Source organism: Manis pentadactyla, chromosome 12, assembly GCF_030020395.1.
Source record: "Manis pentadactyla isolate mManPen7 chromosome 12, mManPen7.hap1, whole genome shotgun sequence".
Taxonomy (NCBI): Eukaryota; Metazoa; Chordata; class Mammalia; order Pholidota; family Manidae; genus Manis; species Manis pentadactyla.
In genome coordinates, this window is record NC_080030.1 from 13,568,958 (window position 1) to 13,588,327 (window position 19,370).

General features: G+C 54.7%; 1 protein-coding gene and 2 long non-coding RNA genes across 4 annotated transcripts in view; 1 reads left to right on the forward strand and 2 right to left on the reverse strand.

Annotated features, from left to right (window-relative positions):
* Positions 1-19,170, forward strand: part of LOC130679876 (uncharacterized) — a 36,819-nt gene extending 17,649 nt beyond the window's left edge. Inside the window, exons 2-4 of the mRNA XM_057489427.1 lie at positions 12,978-15,398; positions 18,849-18,970; positions 19,079-19,170. Of these exons, the coding sequence (XP_057345410.1) occupies positions 14,829-15,398; positions 18,849-18,970; positions 19,079-19,133 (747 nt within the window). The 5' untranslated portion in view covers positions 12,978-14,828 and the 3' untranslated portion in view covers positions 19,134-19,170. The remainder of the gene's footprint in view (positions 1-12,977; positions 15,399-18,848; positions 18,971-19,078) is intronic.
* Positions 1,643-3,034, reverse strand: LOC130679888 (uncharacterized). Its single transcript, XR_008992882.1, has 2 exons — positions 2,839-3,034; positions 1,643-2,716 (listed from the first exon to the last, which is right to left on the reverse strand). It is a non-coding gene; the product is annotated as an uncharacterized LOC130679888 (long non-coding RNA).
* On the reverse strand, positions 10,650-12,982 carry LOC130679881 (uncharacterized). Of its 2 annotated transcripts, XR_008992875.1 has the most exons (3): positions 12,568-12,982; positions 12,122-12,341; positions 10,650-11,566 (listed from the first exon to the last, which is right to left on the reverse strand). It is a non-coding gene; the product is annotated as an uncharacterized LOC130679881 (long non-coding RNA). The 2 variants fall into 2 exon arrangements; XR_008992874.1 differs by having other exon boundaries at positions 12,122-12,982.
* Positions 19,171-19,370: the final 200 nt, after the last annotated feature.

The window sequence follows — 19,370 nt, forward strand, 5'->3', positions numbered from 1 at the left end:
CGAGCATGGGGGGAGCTGTAAGGCAAGCAGTGACTACACAGCAGTGGGGGTGGGCCAAGTCCCCAACCAATTCAGGGAAAGGTAGAAGTGGGATTGCATTATTATACTCTATGGTTCACATGCAGGTTATTTAGTAAAACAGGAAGAGACTTACAATAGCATTTTCTTTCTTTCTTTAAAAACCTCTGAAAACATCTTGTCAGAGAGGCCACATGACGGGACCCGGAGGTGTGCTGGCAGCCCCAGGTGCAGGGGAAGCTGCTCACTGCCCGAGCCCCCTCCGCAGCCATCACACGGGACTCCTCCAGGCTCTGGCCCTGCCCCTGCCGTTCCTTTTCAATCCGACCCACCTTCAGGCCCCAGAGGACGAGCCAGCCCCTCCCTGGACCAGTCCTGTCCTCAGCTACCCAGCCCCACAGCAGTGCCAGCTCCTTGCCTGCCTTTCAGCTCAGGTGAAGGATGGAGCTAAACACCGTCTGCGCTGCTGTTGCAGTGGTGAGGAGGATACCAGGGAGCAAGAATTCAGGGCAGACGGCAGCACGTGAGGAAGAGAGCAGAGCAACCGGAGTGCATTTTTGTGCAGCACACTCCTTGGTCTCAAACACGGATTCCTCACAGAAAAGCGATCATGCCTGTCGCAGCCCTTATATGTGGCATAGCATTCATACAACAGATAGAACAATAGTACCAGTGCAAACAGGCCTGACATTTGGAGACGCCAGTGTGGGGTGGGGACAGATTTACACTGATAACTCACTTGACCTATAAACTCATTACAAGCATTTTATATTGGTTCAGTTTGTCAACGTTATCTTATGACCAGAGTTTCTCCCAGAGTGATGTAACTCCGTTTTGCAGGCTGCCATTCAACCTTGCCAGGCTGCAAACGCAGTGGTGGTCTTGGCAAACACAGAGCTTCACCCTTTGGGGCATGTGGTGTGCTTTGGCCGACAGGTACTATTTTCTTGGTCTGAGGCTCTATCTATTGAGGTATTAATAAAATGCTGGATCTCTCTCCAGGCATAACCCACTTATCCATCCCTGTACCCTAAGCTGTAATTTCCTCCTCTCTTCATTTGCCATTTATCTTTACCCAGATTTTTCTGCCTGTGGAGTGGACATCAGGTCTGGCTACAGTGCTGGTCCAGATGGCTGGCAGCAATACCAGTCTCACAAGTGCCTCCCCTCAGCCCCCTCCCACCCGAGGAAGGTAGGGTTACCAAGGAGCAGAGCCTGGGGGCTTTCCCGGCCACAGCTCTGCTATCAGTTCTGACCTGGCTACCTGGGGTCAAGGCACCATTCACCTCAGCAGGCGCTTAGGAATTATGGCATAAAGATTTAAGGGTGTGGTTACATCTTCTTGCTTAATTAGTAAAGTTCACTGCGCTGGCACCCTCAGAAGCAGCTGTGTTCCTGGAACCATTGAATGGGTTAGGAAAAAACAAAGTTGTGGTGGTGTGAGTAAGAACAGAACAGTGCACTAGCAACCGCTCCCAGACCCCCTTCCCCAGACCCCTGGAGAAGCAGAGGAACCTACCCTCCCTTAGCCGCCTCACGTTGAGTGTGAGCACCCGCTCTTGAAGGCATGTAAGCCAGCCCCTCGTGCCTTTATCTCCCATTTTACACAGCCAATGTTCCCACAGCCCGTTCCAATTTTCTATTAAACCATTGCTCTGAGAGTGACATGCAACACTGTACATCCGTCTGATGGGATGTTTCTCGGCCCACCGTGGAACAGCATGGTCGGTAAAGCGTGTCCCCTGGTCGGAGATGTAACCTGGCTGTCCAAACTGGTATAGAATCTTCAGTTCCAAACCTTAAACGGTGTCTTCAGCATTTCACCTACCACTGGGTATGCAAAGCATAGTCCCGAATAAGTGTCTACTCTGCTAACGACCCACTTACAGCCTCCGAGCGGTAGCAGCGTTGATCCAATCTCACCCACTGGCCAGCTATGTGCAGGGCGTGCCCACTGGGGAACTTTCCCCATAGCCAAATGCAGTGTCTGTCTCTTTAGCTGACAGTCGGAACAGGTCTTGCTGGCATTCCGTGCCTCACAGGGTGCAAGAGGAATACGCGTAGACTCAGCCTGTGCGCGCGCTGCTGCAGCTCCCCACAGCCACTCTTTGTATGGACCCCGGCGGCTGCCTCCAAGGGCCGCACCAGCAGGCCCACCTGGTGGCTACAGTCACCTCCCACTCCTAGAAAGGCTTCTTCTGATACAAACCAACATGGCCTGCTTTAACGTGCCCCTCAAATTCCCAGGGCAATATCCATATGGCCGTTGTCCACGTGGGCATTGCTTTCATAGTCCAGTTTCCCATTTCCTGTCTACGTGGCCACACAGTCAGGCCAGTATCCACAGCCCCAAGTCATAGGAACCCCAGCACGAGGGGCTTTCCTCACTGCTCCATTCTCCCGTCACTGCCCAGAAAAGGGCATGGAATTCAGCCCACTGAGATCACGTTTATCTCCTTCCTCCCAGCCAGTCTTGCCATCCCCTGGTCTTACTGCAGCAGCCCTCCAACCAGGATACTGTCCATGCCTCCTGGAACTGCCCTCTGTAAACCAAGCAGCTCTGTCGTTCAGCTGAGAGCTGCTCCTAGGGCACCGTCCATGCAGTTCCCCGGGGGCTCCAGTGTCGGTCCCAGAGGAGATGAGGCTGCCTGCTCGTGGATCCATGGGCGCCTCCTTGCATCCTCCTGGCAGCCTGCCCCTGCAGGAACGATATCAGTTTGATTATGGGACTCTTCTCGGCTCTGTTTTCCCCATTAGGGTGTTTCTCTGACATCACCCAACACGTATGGGTATCTCAGGTTTCAAAATTGTTTTACTTACTTCGGTCACTTAAGCAGTCTTGATTAATTCCCAACAGCATGTTCATAATTGTCTCCCAAGTGGTGTGTACCAGGCAGCACCATGTGGGAATTTTCTGGTCCAGAATCCCAAGGGTCACAGCTGGGAGGTGCTCGTTTTCTTTTTATTCCCACAAGCTGCAGTCTGCATGGGTGTGGGGGGCAGACACTTCCAAAATCCTGTCTCAGTGGCGGTCACAAGGGCCCGATGGTGTCAAGCACACAGCTGCCATGTATAGTTCTGACGTGGCCTGCTTCTGTTCAGGACCCCACTCAGATGCAGCTTTCTTTAATGGAGTCTTACACACAGGAGCTAGAAATAGTTCCCGGTGTGGAATGCGAGTCCTCCAAAACCCAAATAAATCAAGCAAGTGCTGGGCTTCTTGTTTGGACCTGGTGGGGGAGTGACAGCAGTTTATTGATAGTCACACTTCTGGAATATCCTGGGTGGCTCCTGCCCATGTTCTTCCTACGAATTTCACTGAGCAGGACCTTGGACCTTCGCTGGATTTATTAACCAGCCCTGGTTGGGCACGTATGTCCTTGTTGCATTCAAATGAGTCCTAGCCAGCTCCTCCGTTTCTGGTATTACCATAATGTCACCAACATCGTGTATTATTACACTCAAGCGTTGCGCCAAGTCCATATCCCTCCTGACCACGTGGTGACAATCAGCCGTGGAGCTCAGATCCCCGCCTAGCACAGCAGAGGCAAACTGGGATCCTTCCCACCTGAAGGCAAACCGGGCTCGGAGAAGAGAGCATCTGTAAGGTCCATCCAGGGGTACCAGCCTCCTCCAACCTGCTGTACTTTCTCTACGGCTGAGACCATGCCTGGAACTGCTGGGACCTTGGGCGGCACGCACTTCATCTAAGCTTGAATAGTCTCTATGTGCCGTCCACCTCTGCACAGGCCACACAGGACTACTGCACAGCAGATCTGCGGACAGCAGCGCTCCAGCTTCCAGCATGGCACTCCTAAGAATGGTGATATGTTTGTCAAGTTCCAGCCATTCCCAATTTAGCATGTCCGACTAAACAGGCCTGAGGGTGGGCTTACATGCCTTCTGTGTTACTGTATTAGGCAGGGGAAGCCAACCCCAGTCAGACACAGTATCCATCCCAATAATCCTTTCAGGTAAAGGGGACGCAACCACCTCAAGCAAAACGTGCTCAAACACTCAATTTTCATCCAAACTTCCACCTCAATACCATCAGCCACTGCATCTCCATATCCTCCCACTCTAACCTTAGCCCCTGCTAAGACTTCACCAACAGGTTTTGGTATCATAGTGCATTGGGCTCCTGTACCAAGGAGCCCCAGGGCCATTTTCCTCCTCCCCCTGGCCATTTTTCCCACATACATGCGAACGGTCTCAGGTCCCAGGCTGGGGTGCGGCCAGAAGACCCTGGCACTTTTGTCTATCTTTAGATTGATTAACCTGCCTGACCACCACTCCCAGGGATTCCCGGTCAGTTTCCTTATTGTAATCATGGCCTTCAGGCTTTTTAAATTCCTCCGAACTGGGGTACACAGAGTGGAGTTTTTGGGGGGCTGTAATGTTGCAGCAACAACAGGGGTTCCCACCGGGTCACCCAATTTCTGGTAGTGCTGCATGAATACCTTTTTTCAACCCCAGCAGTGTCTGCTTGATTCACACAATTTTTCAAAGACCATCTGAAAACTCCCACTCACTTGGCCCGAGTCCCTTCACTCTCCCCTTTGTCTCTCCCCATCTTCCTAGTTATGCTCTTGTTCCTGGTATCGTAAGACCCACGAGGGGAAGCTGAGGTAAGAAATCTGAGCAGCCTCCTCAAACTGCTCGATTTTGTAGCCGTCAGGTTACACGGGCTGCCATGTACTGGGGCCCTTAGCCTCAGCGCTCACCGTGACCTGTGTACCAGGACCATTCAGTGGGCGCCTACCTCGGTCACTGCAAAGCCAGTCCCACATAGGAAGCATTAGCAGCTCTTCCATCTGGGGTGCTCCATCTGCACTTAGAGGGGCGGCTGGGCAGTCCCCCTTCTCAGGACATACAGACCTCACAGTGGCTTTTACACAGTCCGCCAGGCAGGCTGTTCCCTCGGGAATAACCTCCCGTGTGTCTGGATCACTCCCAGCCCCCTGTGATTGCCCAAGAGGGAGAGAGGGTCCCGCATCAGCCCAAACACGCCCTGCCACTCGGAGGCATTCAAAACCAGACACGGCCCCCAGGCTGGGGCCCTCACGATGCCCTTTACTAAAAATTCTTCAGGAAGCTGGGGACACCGGTCCACACAGGGAGCCAGTTCCCTTACACTATGTTCCCTGCTTTCACACATTTCCTGACTTTTGCCTCCTCCTACATTATTTTCTTGGCGACTTGAGGTCTTAGAGGTACTCTGTGTTGCTTGACATCATTTTCCCTTTCTAGGCGGCTTTGAGGCTCATGGCCGAGGCTCAGGTTGACCCAAATCCCAGCTTGGTTCTGCATCAAGCCCTGACCCAGCACTTTCTTTCATTTTCATTTTGACTATTACAGATAACAACAACCAGGGAAAGGATTATTTAGCCTGCTTCTTACTCATCTGCATTTCCTTACATAGCCACCAAGCCAACTCCTTAGGAGGTGGGTCCACTGCTATTTCTAAATTCCACTGCTAACTTTTACCTTTAGTAACCAATTTTAGGGCAGCTACTCCTTCATACCAAGGGTGAGTGGGCAGCCGTCCAGGCATCAAAGGTTCCTCATCCCCTGCCCTTCCATTCTTTCACTTCAAAAACCACATATTTCAGAGCACGTGGGCAATTCTAGCAAATCCCAGCACCGTGACACCAAATGTGTTTTCTCATACAAATCGTAGTACAACTCCTTTTGAGTTTGTGGACACGATTCCAAGATTGGGCGTGTGTGTGTGCATGTGTGTGTAATCTCACAGACAGCAGGCAATTCTTAAACACTGGTAACGTGTCTACGAACTCAACTCAGTTCTAATGGCATCTGCCTGGAGACGGCACCAGATTTCCCAGGTGAAGGGCTCCATCCTACAAGACTCCCCACCTGCCCCTCCAGATGCCTGTCGCAGGCCCCAGTCAGTGACTTGTGCTTCTACAGAACTGGCTACAGATTGCAGGTTCCGATGTCCTCCCACTTAGATTTGATTAATTTGCTAGAGTGGTCACAGAACTCAGAAAAACACATTTAGCAGTTTAAAAACGGGTGCCCTAGTCAAAGAAATAATCAATCTTCCCATGTTTTCTTCCGCCTGCTACTTCTATAGCTTTTCTTCTTCCTTCCTAATTACAACCCTTAAATAGAATTCGTGCCTCATATCAAATTTACCGAGTATCATAATTCTTCCAAGTGGTAAAGATACCTCAAGACAAATGCTGGGCATAGAAGCTACAGGGCATAAATATGCAAAGAAATAAAAAGCTAACCACTTCAAACAATAAGGCTTCTCTTTCACTTACCAACTTTACGTTTCCCTGTATGGCCCCGGAAGATGACTGGTTAGCCAGAGACGGGTAAGATTCCTCAAGGGAGGAACAACCTAAGACAGGCACAGTCGCAGGGGGGTCATCAGGTGAGAAATTGGGGATCAACAGAGGTGAGGCTTAGAACCTCACCCCCCCGCTCTGAGAGAAATCTTCTGCATACGTGGATGTTTTATTGCCCTTGTCTAGCTTGGATCAACACATAGTCTACAGGCACACACTTGATCATCTACATTTGCTCTCTTACAACACTAAACTATGTTTTCTACCTTTATCTTGTACCTACCTACCACTTCAGCATTTTATTAAAAATAGTAATAATAAAGAGAGAAATGTGTTATCCACATATAAATCAAGTATAAAAGTCAAATGAGTATTCATATTTGAACTGACTGTTTATAGTTCATAATGCATGAGCAAAACCGAAGGTTTCTGTGATGGCTGCCCTTGTAATGTTCACCATGTAAGAACTTATTCACTATGTAAGAATTTGTTCTCCATGTAAGAACTTGTTTGTTATGCCTCAGAAGATTGGAGACTGATGAAAATTAGGCTTGGGGTGGATTAATGATTGTGCATTGAGCATTGACTCCCCTATACAGAATTTTATTGTTGTGAACAACCATTTGATCAATAAATATGAGAGATGCCCTCACAAAAAAAAAAAAAAGTATACACTTCCAATGGTAAAATAATAAGTAACCGGGATGTAATGAATATAGTCAAGATATTGTAACAGCTTGCTTTGGTATGGTGATAGCTGGTACCTAGAATTGTCATGTATATAAATGTTGAATCACTATGTTGTACACCTGAAACTAATGTAATGTAATACTGTGTGTCAACTACCCTTCCATAAAAAAATAATTATCTAAAAAAAAAAAAAAAAAAAAGAAATTCTGTTCAAGAGTGGCAAGAAAAGACTTGGTGGAACCAGTTAGGAAATTACTGCAATAAGCTAGGCAGTTTGCACCAAGGTGGTCAAACATTCTTGGCCACGGCCAAGCACTTCTATATGGTTCTAAGAAAAGCAGTTACTGAACAACCATTACCACCAATTTCTTTCTTGTTTTAAAATCGAGATATAGTTGATACATGAGTTTCAGGTGTACAGATTTTCAATTACATACATACCCTAAAGCACTTACTAATTAATATACATGAACCTAGTGCTCTCCCTCATGGAGTAAATGGAAATAAGTAAACACAATCCTCCTACTCAAGCATTTGTTTAGAAATAACTACAACACAAGGCAAAATGTGGCGAGTGGCAAAGTGAGGTGATACATAAAATTGCCAGAGGTCTCAGAGGACCCATGCTGTTGAACATGCTATTCGTGTGAACGCTGTCACCACTGTCACAGTCACCCCAGCACCAGCCAGGAGTGATTACTAAGAGTCTGAGTGCAGGAGCCACTGTTGGGCTCTTTAAGGGTTTGGACAATCACTGCTCTCCTCGCACCTGTACACATCTCTATGCGAGGGCTATTAAGGAAATGTACGAATAAGTATGCAAAAATGCCGTTTTTAGGATGGAAAGGGATTCTAACAGAAGGAATCATTAATTTCCCTTTTCATTTGAGGAATGCTTTGGCACAATCGGCTTTTGTCGGGGGTGATCCTGGGTTGCGGAGACACGCGCTTTCCGAGTAGCCACGAACTCCTAGTGGCCACGTGAACTCCACACCCAAGTCTTCCGCCTTGACTTGAAAGCAGCAGGCACAGAGGGTCTAAGCCTGATGCCCCCACGGGACGAGGCCGCTTTAGTGTCGGGAAGCCCAGGGGGGCCCTTGAGGCTGTGCGCGGAGGGGAGGATGCCTGCAGGCGCTGGGCGGGAACCCGAAACCGGAGACCCTTCCTCCCCTCTGGCTGACATCCATTCACTGAAAAAGGTAGAATCCGGACGGAAGGATGATATTTTTTTGCCAGGTAATGCTATATTTAAGCATGTCCTGTCACGTTTTCTGACAGGAAAAAAAAAAATCCCATTCACTGCCCGCTTCCCTCAGCCCCATCTCCAGGTCCGACGGAGGATGTATGTATATAATATATATGGCAAAAGGCTCTTCCAATACCTAGAAAAAATAAGTTTTACCTCTAACAAGCCATACACGGATCGGAACAGCTGTTCGTCGGAAAGCGGGTTCCCACCCACTGGCCACAGGAGGACGGGAGGCCCTGGCCCGACCTCTGTCCCCTTCCCAACACAGAAACTCTGGGGAATGGAGCCCCACCCCACCTGGCCTGGTCCCGCCCTCCAGTGTATAAGGAAGGCGCTCCCGGAAGCAGGCACACCTGGGTCGCCAGGAGGGTGCTGGGCCTGGGAAGAGAATCCAGAGTGTACAGGGACGTGGATGGCCAGACGCTCTGCCTCCACCTGTCCGTGTGTGCTCAGCACTGGTGAAAAGTGACTGCCCTCTAGGCTCAGCTGGCCAGGTTCAGCTCTAGGAAGTTGTGTGTGGCTGTTCCCCAGGAATCTTCCCATGCAGAGGCCCGGGAAGGATGGGGCCTTTGGGCTCAGGCTGTCGGTCAGCACATGGAGGCAGTGGGCTCACCCGCCCTGGTCCTCACCACATCACAGCGCCACCTTGAGCATCTTCCCCAGGCAACAGCCCCCTGGAGTCACTTTCGTAAGTAATCCCTTCGGGGAACTGGTGTCAGAGACCCAGGCCCTTCCAGCTAAGGGACGGTATAGGGCTATATAGCAGGTTGCCAAGCTGAGGGGTAGCCGTCCATTATGTGGAACTTGACAGAGTCTCTTGAACTTCCCCCAGTGCCCCATCCTGGTTTAGGCAGGAGAGCTAATGGTTTTGACATATCAAGTTTATCAAAACCCACCACATTGTAGACACTGTCCTGGGCACTGGGACACCGGTGAAGAAGGCCCACCCAGAACCTAAGAGGGCTGAGCTCCTGGAGTCTCCTCTGTTGTGGCCAAGAGGAGAGTGGCTGGGTTAAACCACACGGTTTTCCAGGGGGAGGCAGCTTTGGCCCTTAGTCTGAGAGTGGTAAGGCCACACAAAGGTTTACATCAGAGTAGGACGCCACCCTTTTGTGCTGCAGGCTGGGGACAGGATGTGGGGTCAGGGCTGGGGACACTTTGGGAGTCCAGGGAAGGATGGCCAGGGCTGGGCAGCAATGGAGGTCAAGTTTGACAATGGCTGGTGATGGGGGCCATCTCCCTCACCTAACTGGCGGGACTCCTGGGACACCTCACTTGCCTTTCCTCCTGTTTCCAGGGGAACAAGGAACGGTTACTTGTCTTCTTGCCATTGGGCTGTAGCAGGTCTTTATATACTGTAAATACAAGTCCTTTGTTGAGGTATGACTTGCAAGAATTTGCTCCAAGTCCATGTGTGGCTCGACTTTTTTTTTTCTTAATGACTCATGAGGGACATGGAAGTGAAATGTAGGTGGAAAACATAGACAATGCACATGAGAATGGCTAAAATTAAAAACTTGAATGAGAGAAGACATGAACGTAGTATCAGAGTCCCAGGGTATTGTGTGGAGAGGGGGCAGCATGGGGGCAGCTGCATACCCGGCCGGCTGCACAAGGCAGGAGGCACTCAGCAACGGCATCGGCTAACAGGTTCCCAGCAGGAAGGGCCAGCGCTGGTACTCACAGCACAGATAGAACTGAAGGACTGGCAGGGGCAGGGCCAGGTCAGGCTGACTCCTGGGAGCTGTAGGCTCACCTGTTCACTGAACCGAAACCTCAGTGAGGCCCAAGTTGCGCTTGTGTTTCTCTCCTAAGTTTCTGAAAGTGCTAACAAGCTTAGCAACAGCAGCAGCAGCAGCAGCAGGGGGAGCAGCCTGGAAGGCAAAGTGGAGGCCCTAGGCTTGCAAGCACTGCCCCCTTGGCTCCTGAGGCCTCTGTGGAGGGAGTGGGGCAGTGGGTCTGGACATAAAGGCATCTGTGGGCCCCCTCTTCTCATTTCCCCAACTTCTTCATGTGCTAGAAGTGGGGGAGGGGCTCTTGAGAAAATTCTGCATGCGAGTATTAAATGCAAGGCTGTCAGCTCCAAGCACTTGCAAGGAGACAGCCCCTTGCTGATTCTAACAGCAACATTTGCAGAATTTGAACACATAAGCCAAGTCCACTGGAAATCTGAACCGCAGATGGCAGTTCCTGTCTTATCAGCCAGCACTGATATTCCAAGAAACGCTTAGAGCTGTGTTTTTCAACTTGTGCCTATCTTCAGGTAATAGTCAGAAACTCTCCCTCAAGGCATTTCATGATCAGTTTTTGGGCTGCTGTTAAGGAATGTAACAGTAAGAAATGAATTTGTAATAGAAGAAAAGGGGAATCAAATCTTTGTTCAAAACTGAACACTAACATTTACTAGAAAGTGAACTCAAACAGCCCCAGAAACTTTGTCCACTAATGGGCAGAGGTGGATGGGGTGGCAGTTTCTTCTTGTTCTTCAGATTTTCCTAGTCTGAGGGTCAGAGTTAAAGCTGAAAGCTGATTTTGTTCAACCCCAAGCATCCAGTCCCCGGGAACTGAGGAGCATCAGAAAAGAAAAACACAAAGCTAGTGAATCGGAGGAGGAATGTCTGCTTGGACCTTTGCAGGCTGCTACTTCATGTGTCGGCACCCCAGCCCCTCTCCTACCATTTCCCCTTGAAAAGCCCTGACCGCTTGTGTCAGGAGGACGGTGGTTCTTCAAGGCAGGAGCTGGCCACTCCCTCATTTGCTAGCAAGTCAATAAACTATTCTTTCCTTTCTTCAAACCCTTGTCATTGTGTTTTGTGGTTTGACCTCAGGGACGAGGACCGGGTCTTGGTATCAGGAGCAGCACCCCCCACCCCGACCAAGTGCCCGCAGTGCCGCTCCTTCAGTGTCAGAGGCCACAGGGCCGAGCTGTCAGGGACGCAGAGCTCCCGGCTTCCTCCTTGCTAGACACGGGGGACTGTGCCGGCCAGGAGTTCATGCTGTGTGGCAGGGCAAGTACAAGCCTCTAGAACTCCCTGTATACATTGAAAGCAGTAATGCCTGGTGACACCAAGGATTTGAAAGAAGAACGGGTGGTGATTTCCACATACCCTTATTGAAGTCACTCATTTAGCCTACTTAGAAAACAGACGAATCTTGGAGATGACAGTGAATGATTGTCAGTGTAATCAGAGTGTCTCAAACTGCAGTTCCTGCTGCACATGGGGCTTCATCACTTGGTCCCCAAGCACCCAGTGTGTAAGTATTGGTCAGGAAAATGCTCTTTGTTCTCTTCCTGTGAGTAAAGACCAGCAGGGCAGTTAGCTTTCAGCCGGCAAGGAGAGAAAACTATCTCAGAGGCATATCAGACCTCCAGACTTGGGTTGTCATTTAGACAGAAGGAAGCTTCATCTCCTTTTTCTTCCAGAAGCCGTCACACTGGCCCATCCCATTGATGGTACTAGGCTGACTGGACCCAGTGATCAGGAAGTACAGCTCATCTAGGCATATTGACAGCGCAGTCACATGTCAGAAGGTGGACTAAATCCAACAAAAATTGAGGGACCTTTCATCTTAGAGAAGTTACTAGAAATCTATCTTGTGGGCATGCCAAGCTATCCCTTCTAAGGTGAAGAATAAGATGCTGTATCTGCACCACCACCCCAAACACACACACACGCCTGGTGCGGATTTCAGATTTGAGAGCAGCCTGGACCTGTGGAAGGTGGAAGGCAATAGATGGCAACACCTGGATCTCCTCTCATTGCTGCCCCTTCAAGGTGCACACCTGAAAACGGCCTAGAAGGGGACTGACTTGCCCAAGATCACACGGCCTGGACCCCGGCCTGACCTGCGTGGTGTTCCATGCTCCATGCCAAGCCTGGTTGGCATTCTTCCATCTCTGAGTCTGTGTGTCAGACACATGTGACGCCAGTCCCCAGGAGCTGGAGGTGTCATCCATGTATCCCTGGGGATGTCCTTAGGGAGAAATGTCTGGCGTGACCCTCCCTGTGCAGGTTGGGATGTTGGGCAGGTCCTGGGAGGTGCTGTGGCCTCAGCAGGACAGGGAACTAGTGAGAAAAAGCGGACTGAGCTCAGCTCTTGTCTCCTCAGAGCTGGGACCCCGGTGACATTGCCAGAGAGCGTGGGGAGGGCTCTGGTGGAGATGTGTGTACTCATGCATGGCAAGGGCCAGGAGGGTGGGCAGTCAGCAGCCCAGAGGGGCACGTGGGCGTGTCTGAATGCAGGGAGGGGCCCTTGAAGAAGTGATGTCACTGATGACACGCCAAGTAGAACCTCAATTGTGACCCGGACGGATGGAACCCAGCTCCTGGTCGCAGAACCCAGTCCAGCTCACTTGACCGGAGGCGCTCGACAGAGCAACATGCGGTCTTGTTGTGCGGAGCCTTCTGAAAGCGAGGGAGTCAGGGAAGCCGAGAGGGAGAGTCTTCCTGCTCGCTGTGGGCGTTGGCTCAGTGACCTCCTCCAACGCCTCTATCCGTGTATCCCGAGGAGCCCCGAGGTAACACAGGGCAGCCCAGAGCGGGCCATTCCAGGGCCAGGCCACGAGTGTGACCCATCCTGGCTGACGTTTCCCCAGGCCCCTTGTGTGTGTGCGGTGGGCATGGGGCATGGGTGGGACTGAAGGCTGGGGAGCAGGGGGCAGTCAGTGTCACAGCTCTGGTCTCATGATTCAGGACATGGAGGTGAGTGTTGGGACCAGGTACTTCCACCCACATGTTAATCCTGAGCCCAGGGGTGTCCTCCTCTTCCCTGAGGGACTGGATGTCTATGCAGATGGCCCTGTGGGCCTGATCTCGGGGGCAGAGTTGGGGGCCCACATTGCCCCCTGTGGGGAGGTCCACGCAACCATGGGTGCCTCCTCCCCAGCTACCAGGTGCCGGCTTTGCAGAGCTCCACCCTGGGGAGCGTGGAGGAGCTGGTGGATGGATTCACCTACTCCATCTCCCTGGACCTGGGGCAGGCTGTCTACACCCAGGATCCCTTCCCTCCCAGGGCTTCCCCACGAGAGTGGCTGACAGGACCACTCCAGAGGGCCTGGAACCTTGTTCCCGGGGGCACCCCGTGCCTCTCCTTGCTCGCACCCCAGGGGGCTGGGGGCTCTCGGGTGAGCTGCAAACCTGCCTCGTCCTGGTGATTCCTGGGTTTCCCACTGACTATATCCCTGTTTCCCCCCTTAGCCTGAACCTGAGCCATCTGTCCATGGGACTGAGGTCCGCAAGTGCAGGGATCCCTGGATAGGTGTGAGGAGGAAGTGGACAAAGCGAAAGGCACGAGTGGAACCAGCTCCAAACACCAGCCGGAGCGCTCCCGAGGCCACACTCCCACCCGATGATGCTGACCAGCTGACCACGGGCCAGCGGCTCCCCCGGTGAGCACCCAACCCCTCCTTGGCCAGTCGGGCCTCTGCCCACAGCCCGCGGTGTGTCTTGCATGTCCCCACGTGTCTGAGCCTCAGCGTGCTCCTCTGACAGGCAGGGAGGCTGGCGATCAGCCTGTTAGGGTGCCCATGGGGAACATGGGAGGAGCCTTAGAGGGGTTCCCCTGGTGCCCGGCATGGTAAAGGACTGCCGGCCAAGCTGGGCCACTTCGGGGCTTACTTCTCTGTACCCGATGAAAGCCTTTGGCCTCACCCGTCAGTGGCCTGGAGCCTGGCTCATTTGGAAAAGCACATGGGAAGCAGCCTTTGGAACGGAGGCTCGCGATTCCCTGTGTTTGGGCCGGGTCCTTGTCCTCACTGTCGCCACATGAGGGACCTCTGGGGGCAGGAGAGGGGTACCTGGAGAAGTTCTGGTAGGACTTCCTTAAGCAACAATAGGTACGCAGTGCCCACTTTGTGCAGACCCTTTGGGGACACTTAGCACAACTGAGTGAAGGAAGCAGACACAATACTGGGACCCCATCCCGGGTGGACTCGGGCAGTCACTTCAGGCATCATCCGCAGGTCACGGCCAGGGAGTGTCACGACTGATGCCGTCACGGCCTCCTCAAGCAACAGGGGGCATGACGAGGGGCCAGAGGGGGAATTGAAAATGTGAGCGTTCACTGGGTCCAGAGGAGGTGCTGCCCATCTCACAGAATGGGGGGAGGAGGAGTTTGGGGCTTGGGGTTGGGGGAGCACAGCAGAGCCCAGCAGGTCACTCATCTTTGGGTTCCCATGGGTGGGCTGACGACTGGGGACTTCCTATTCGGGAGGATGGGAGAGGATGGGGTCCCAGGACAGACACGCAGGGTCAGGAAGGGGGAGGGGCAGGTGCCGGGACAGGCAGGGGAGTGCACAGCGGCCAGGCCCACACAAGGGTGGACCCGGAGGGCAGTGCGGCTGGAAAGACCAGGCTTCTCACTCTGCCACCCCCAGGCCTTACCCCAGCCGCAGGATGGGACGGGCTAGGCACGTTACCTGGCAGGACGAGCAACTGGGGCCCACGCTTTCAGAGCTGGAAGGTGAGGGGCTGCGGCCAGGGGACTGTCTAGGGTGGGCTTCCCAGACTGGGGTTCCCTTCAAGGCACTGAGGGCTCTTCTGTCATTGTAAGTCATGCGAAATCAGCCCCGGGGTGACCCTTTCTCTGTGTCCTGCGCTCCAGACCCACGGCAGACGCAGCTGGCTCCAGAGACAAAGGGAAGGCTGGCTTCGTGGCTACAGCGAGTCCAGGCGCTCTTTCAGACCCCTGTGCGGGAGCTACGGCCATTGTCATCCGCCTCAGCCCCTGCAGAGCTGGAGGACATCCCAGCAGAGGCCTCAGCTCTGAGGCAAGGACCCAAGCTGGAGCCCCAGGAGCCCTCAGGCCTGGTGCGCAGAGCAACTGCCGTGATGGTACCAGGCCTTACAGAGCCAGAGCCATGTCCAGACCCCATGAGCCCCTGGGACATCCCAGGAGTGGTTTCAGCCCCGGTGCCAGGCCCCGAGCTGGAGCCCCATGAGCCCTTGGTCCCGGGTCCCGTGGCACCTGCAGGAATGGCACCGGGACTGGCAGAGCCAGAGGCGGACCCGGAGCCCACCCGCGCCTGTGTCGCCATCACCCGGCACGTGTGGAGGAAGGAGGAGTGGACCATTCTGGCATTTCCCCATGGCCTGGTGGCCGAGCAGCTGACCCTGATCTGTGCGGTGAGCTGAGCGGGCTCTCAGGGTCGGGGGTGGGCCTTCCCTGTGTCACGGGCTGCCCCAGACCTGCCGTCCCTGACGTGGACTCCTGTGATCTGGGCCCATGTCCCAGCTTCCCCCCAGACTCACCATGTGCCCTGAAAGACTCTCCTCGCCCCCAAGCCCTCACTGACCACACGGGGACAATAGGGCCGGCCCTTAGGGATCCTTGCAGACCAATGATTTGGAGCGGAGGGAAGGTGGGCAGGGCCTGGCCGGGCTGGGAGGGGCAGGGCAGGGGAGGGGTGCTCAGGGAGGTGCTGCCAGGGCCTTAGGTCCTCGGGCCATTGGCCTGGCAGGCTTCCACAGCCTCCACACTTCAGAGGCCCCTGCCATGGACTGACTGTGGGAGACACTGACACCAACAAAGGCTCTGGGTGGAGTTGTTTTGGGGGAAACTGCACCTGAGTGGGTAGTGGGGTCCACGGGGTGGCAGATGCCCCAGTTTGGGCAGGCGTGAGCTGCCTTTTGTTGCAGGGAGGAGGTGAGTGAGGGTGCCTGTGAGCAAAGCCCCTCTGTTCCCCACCACTGGGTGCCTCAGTGGACAGGGTCTGAAGTCCGGATGGCCACGAGGCTCACAGCACGTCCTCAGCTGCCTGGGCTCCAGCTCTGACCGGTGACCCTGCCTGGGAACAGGGGCACCAGGGGCACAGCTGGATGACCCTCCCTTGTGATCCCCAGGGGCTGTACGACAGGATGGACTTTGCGGAATTTAACAGTTACTTACGGAACCAGCCACAGATGGGAGACATTGAGCGCCTGGCTCTCACCACGTATAGGACGTATAGGGTCCTCAGGGAATTTGATGCCTTGGTTAAGTTGGTCACCACCACCTGCCTCGGGACCCCGAGCATGATGGCCTCGGACAGGGCCGAAGTGGTTAGGTTCTGGATCTGGGTGGCCATGGTATGTCATGGGATGCCCCCGGGGTCCCCTCCTTGGCCAGCTCTCAGAATGGGTGCCTGTGGTCTGCCCTGCACAGTCCCTGGGCCCCTCCTGCCAGGGGTGTGCAGACCTGCACTCACAGGTCCCAAGGGGGGGACAGCCATCCCTGGCCCCTTCCTTGGGTTGAGCTACAGTCCTCCACCCAGGAGGGCTGCTCAGCAGGTAGTAGGTGTGCTGGGCTCCCTGGATGTCTGTCTCCTTAAGGACAGGAGTTCATGGGGGGACAGAGTAGAGAAGCAGGCCACGCTCTCAGCTCTGTCTTCCGTCCCAGGGGAGTCTGAACCTCAGGAACTACACTGCCCTCCATGCCATTGTCTTGGCCCTGCAGAGCCCTGCTATTCATCGTCTGGAAAGCACCTGGGGACATGTTTCCTGGTGGGTACTCCTGTCCCTGGAACCAGGGCACCTGAGTGGACAGGGACACACCGACATCTGGCAGTGTTCCCTCAGTTGGCTGGGACTTCCTGGGAGGTGGCGGAGCTTAAGGACAGGGATGGCAGGCTCTTGGGGCCCCCTGTGGGTTAGGCCACGGGTACCCCTGCAGTAATCAGTTTCCTGCAATGTCAAGTGTGGGTTGAAGCCCACTGGAGATCTTGAGCTTGTGCTCTGCAGCAGGAGGTCTCTGCCCCAAGGACAGCGACCTCGCCCAAAGCAGATTCGCCCCTGGGGAGAACTGGGAATGGAGGCCCTGGGTGGAAACATGAAGCCCCCTCCACAGGCCATGGATTCCCCAGGGCTCAGGGCCGTGGTGGAAAGCCTCCTGCAGGCTAGTGGACCTTCTAGGATCTCCAGGAAATGGGGTCGATCCCGAGGCTCTCCACCTGCTGGCCATGTATCTACCTCCTCCTCTCCTCTCCCCTTAGTGTCTGCCTGATGGTATATGAAGACCTGAAAACACAGGACAACTGGGTTCACAGGAAGCGGCTGTTCAAGGTAAATGGAGGTCTGGAAGGGAGGGGTCCTCGGGGCAAGTCCCCTTCCGTGCTGTGGCACAGCTTTGGGAAGGACTCCAGGTGTGCGGGGTGAGAGGGGGGAGCTGATGGAGGTAGGGTTCCCCAGGCCCCCAAGGGCCTCATCTGTCTCCCTCCCTGGCTCCACTTTACTGGGGGCCTGGCATCCATCAACCATGGACTGGTTGTGGGAGGCCACGTGGGAGGGGAGCATGAGCACCTGAGTGTCCTGGACCTTGCAGGAGCTGGAGTCCATATTGAGGGCAAGGCAGCGGGGCCGCATGGGACCCGAGGAGAGGAGGACAAAGGTGAGAGAGGCGTGGCCAGGTTCGGGGCTGTGGGGGCAACCCTGCACCTGCTCCTGGTGCCACCAGCCCTGAGCTGCCAGCACTGGGGTGACCAGGAGGAGGGCGAGAGCAGCTGGGTACAGGGGGAAGTTGGAGGACAGGAGCAGGGACCACAGGGCCTGGGATTGGCCAAAAGCCAGCCCTGGGAGGGCCCAGGAGGGGAGAGCTGGGCGAAGGGAGGTGGGGAGGCAGCACAGGGTGGTCCAAGGTAGCTGGGGGCTGCGGATGTGGGGTTCAGGGGAGGCTCTGTGGGCGCCCCTGAGGCAGGCAGGGACTCATCACCTCCCCAACCCGGTGCACAGGACGTGGTCCCCTACCTTGGACTGATCCTGGACGATTCCATAGACAAACACCTGGAATATGAGGATGTGAGTGAGCCCAGAGGGGCACAGGGGGGTAGGATGGTGAGCTTTAGAGAGGAGAGAGCCCCCAGTGAGCCCAGACCTCTCAGCACCGGGCCTCCCACACTCCTGAGTCCCCCCTCCACCCCAAGAGCAGGGCTTCTTGGAGAGGACTGCCAGAAGGACCGGCTTAAGCCCCGGTCCTGGCCCCAGGGCAGGTGGGGCTGAGGGCTCCAGGGGGCAGCATCTGGGCAGGACTGGCCTCCTCCTCAGGCCCTGCCCAGGGGGAGGGATGCTGCTCCTTCAGGGCAGGAAGCACATCAGGGGGCTGGCAGTGCCTTCCCACCGGAGGCCTCAGCTCCCCAGTGCAGTCCCTGCTTCTCGGTAGCCCCGAGCCTGGGCCAGGTCTGGGTGCTGTTTCTGGGCAGGACAGCCTTGGAGGCCCTGGTGGGCCTCCAACTTGAGAAAGGGTGAGGATGTTCCGGCCTTGTTCTGGGCTCAGGGGGCTGTTTCTGATGCACTTTGGTTTCCTTCCTGCCATCAAGACCCCCTGGGCAGGACCCTGTCCAGCCCATCCTCTGGGCCTAATGTGTCTTGAGAAAGTTAAGACACCCAGATCTCATGACACTCAAGGCTTTGTCAGGTGGGGGATGGGGTGTGGCATCAAGGCCAACTTCCTGGAGGAGGAGCTGGAGACCCAACTGTCAGAACAGGCAGGGCTGGATGGCATTGGAGGGAAGGCGGGTTCCCATGAGCAAAGATCCGGGACCATCATAGTGCCCCACTCCTCACACACCTCCTTCTCTGTACCCTGTTCTTTCTTTGCCCCAGTTCCCTGTCATCCAAAGTGAGATCACCATGCAGAGGAAGCTGGCCAAGGTGTATGACCTGGAGCCTGATGAGCGCTTCCGGTGCTTTGCCCAGGCCGTGGAGCCCCTGGATGAGGAGGAGAGGTGAGGCCGGCCAGAGTCAGGTGTGGGCTGCAGCTGCCGGGAGGCTCTGGGAGAAAGGCCCCCTGACGTGTGGCTCCAGGGGTTCACAGGTGTCCCTTTGTCCTGCAGCTACAGCCTGTCCTGCCAGCTGGAGCCCCCAGGCCAGGGGGCCGGCAGAAAGTGACTATTCTTCAGGCCCCACAAGATGTAAATTTACCAGCTGGCCAGGGCCAGGTGAGTTTCTGGGCTGGGGCGATCGGCAGGGGGTGGTGGGCTGCTCCTCAGCCTCAGGGAAGCTTCAGGCCATGTGGGGTGTGGGGGCGTCCTAAAGACAGGTGGGGCTGGGGTCCCAGCTCCACGGCCGACCAGGCCTGTCAGACTGAAGGGTGTTTCCCCGCCCCCTCCGGGACCCAGCCTCCTC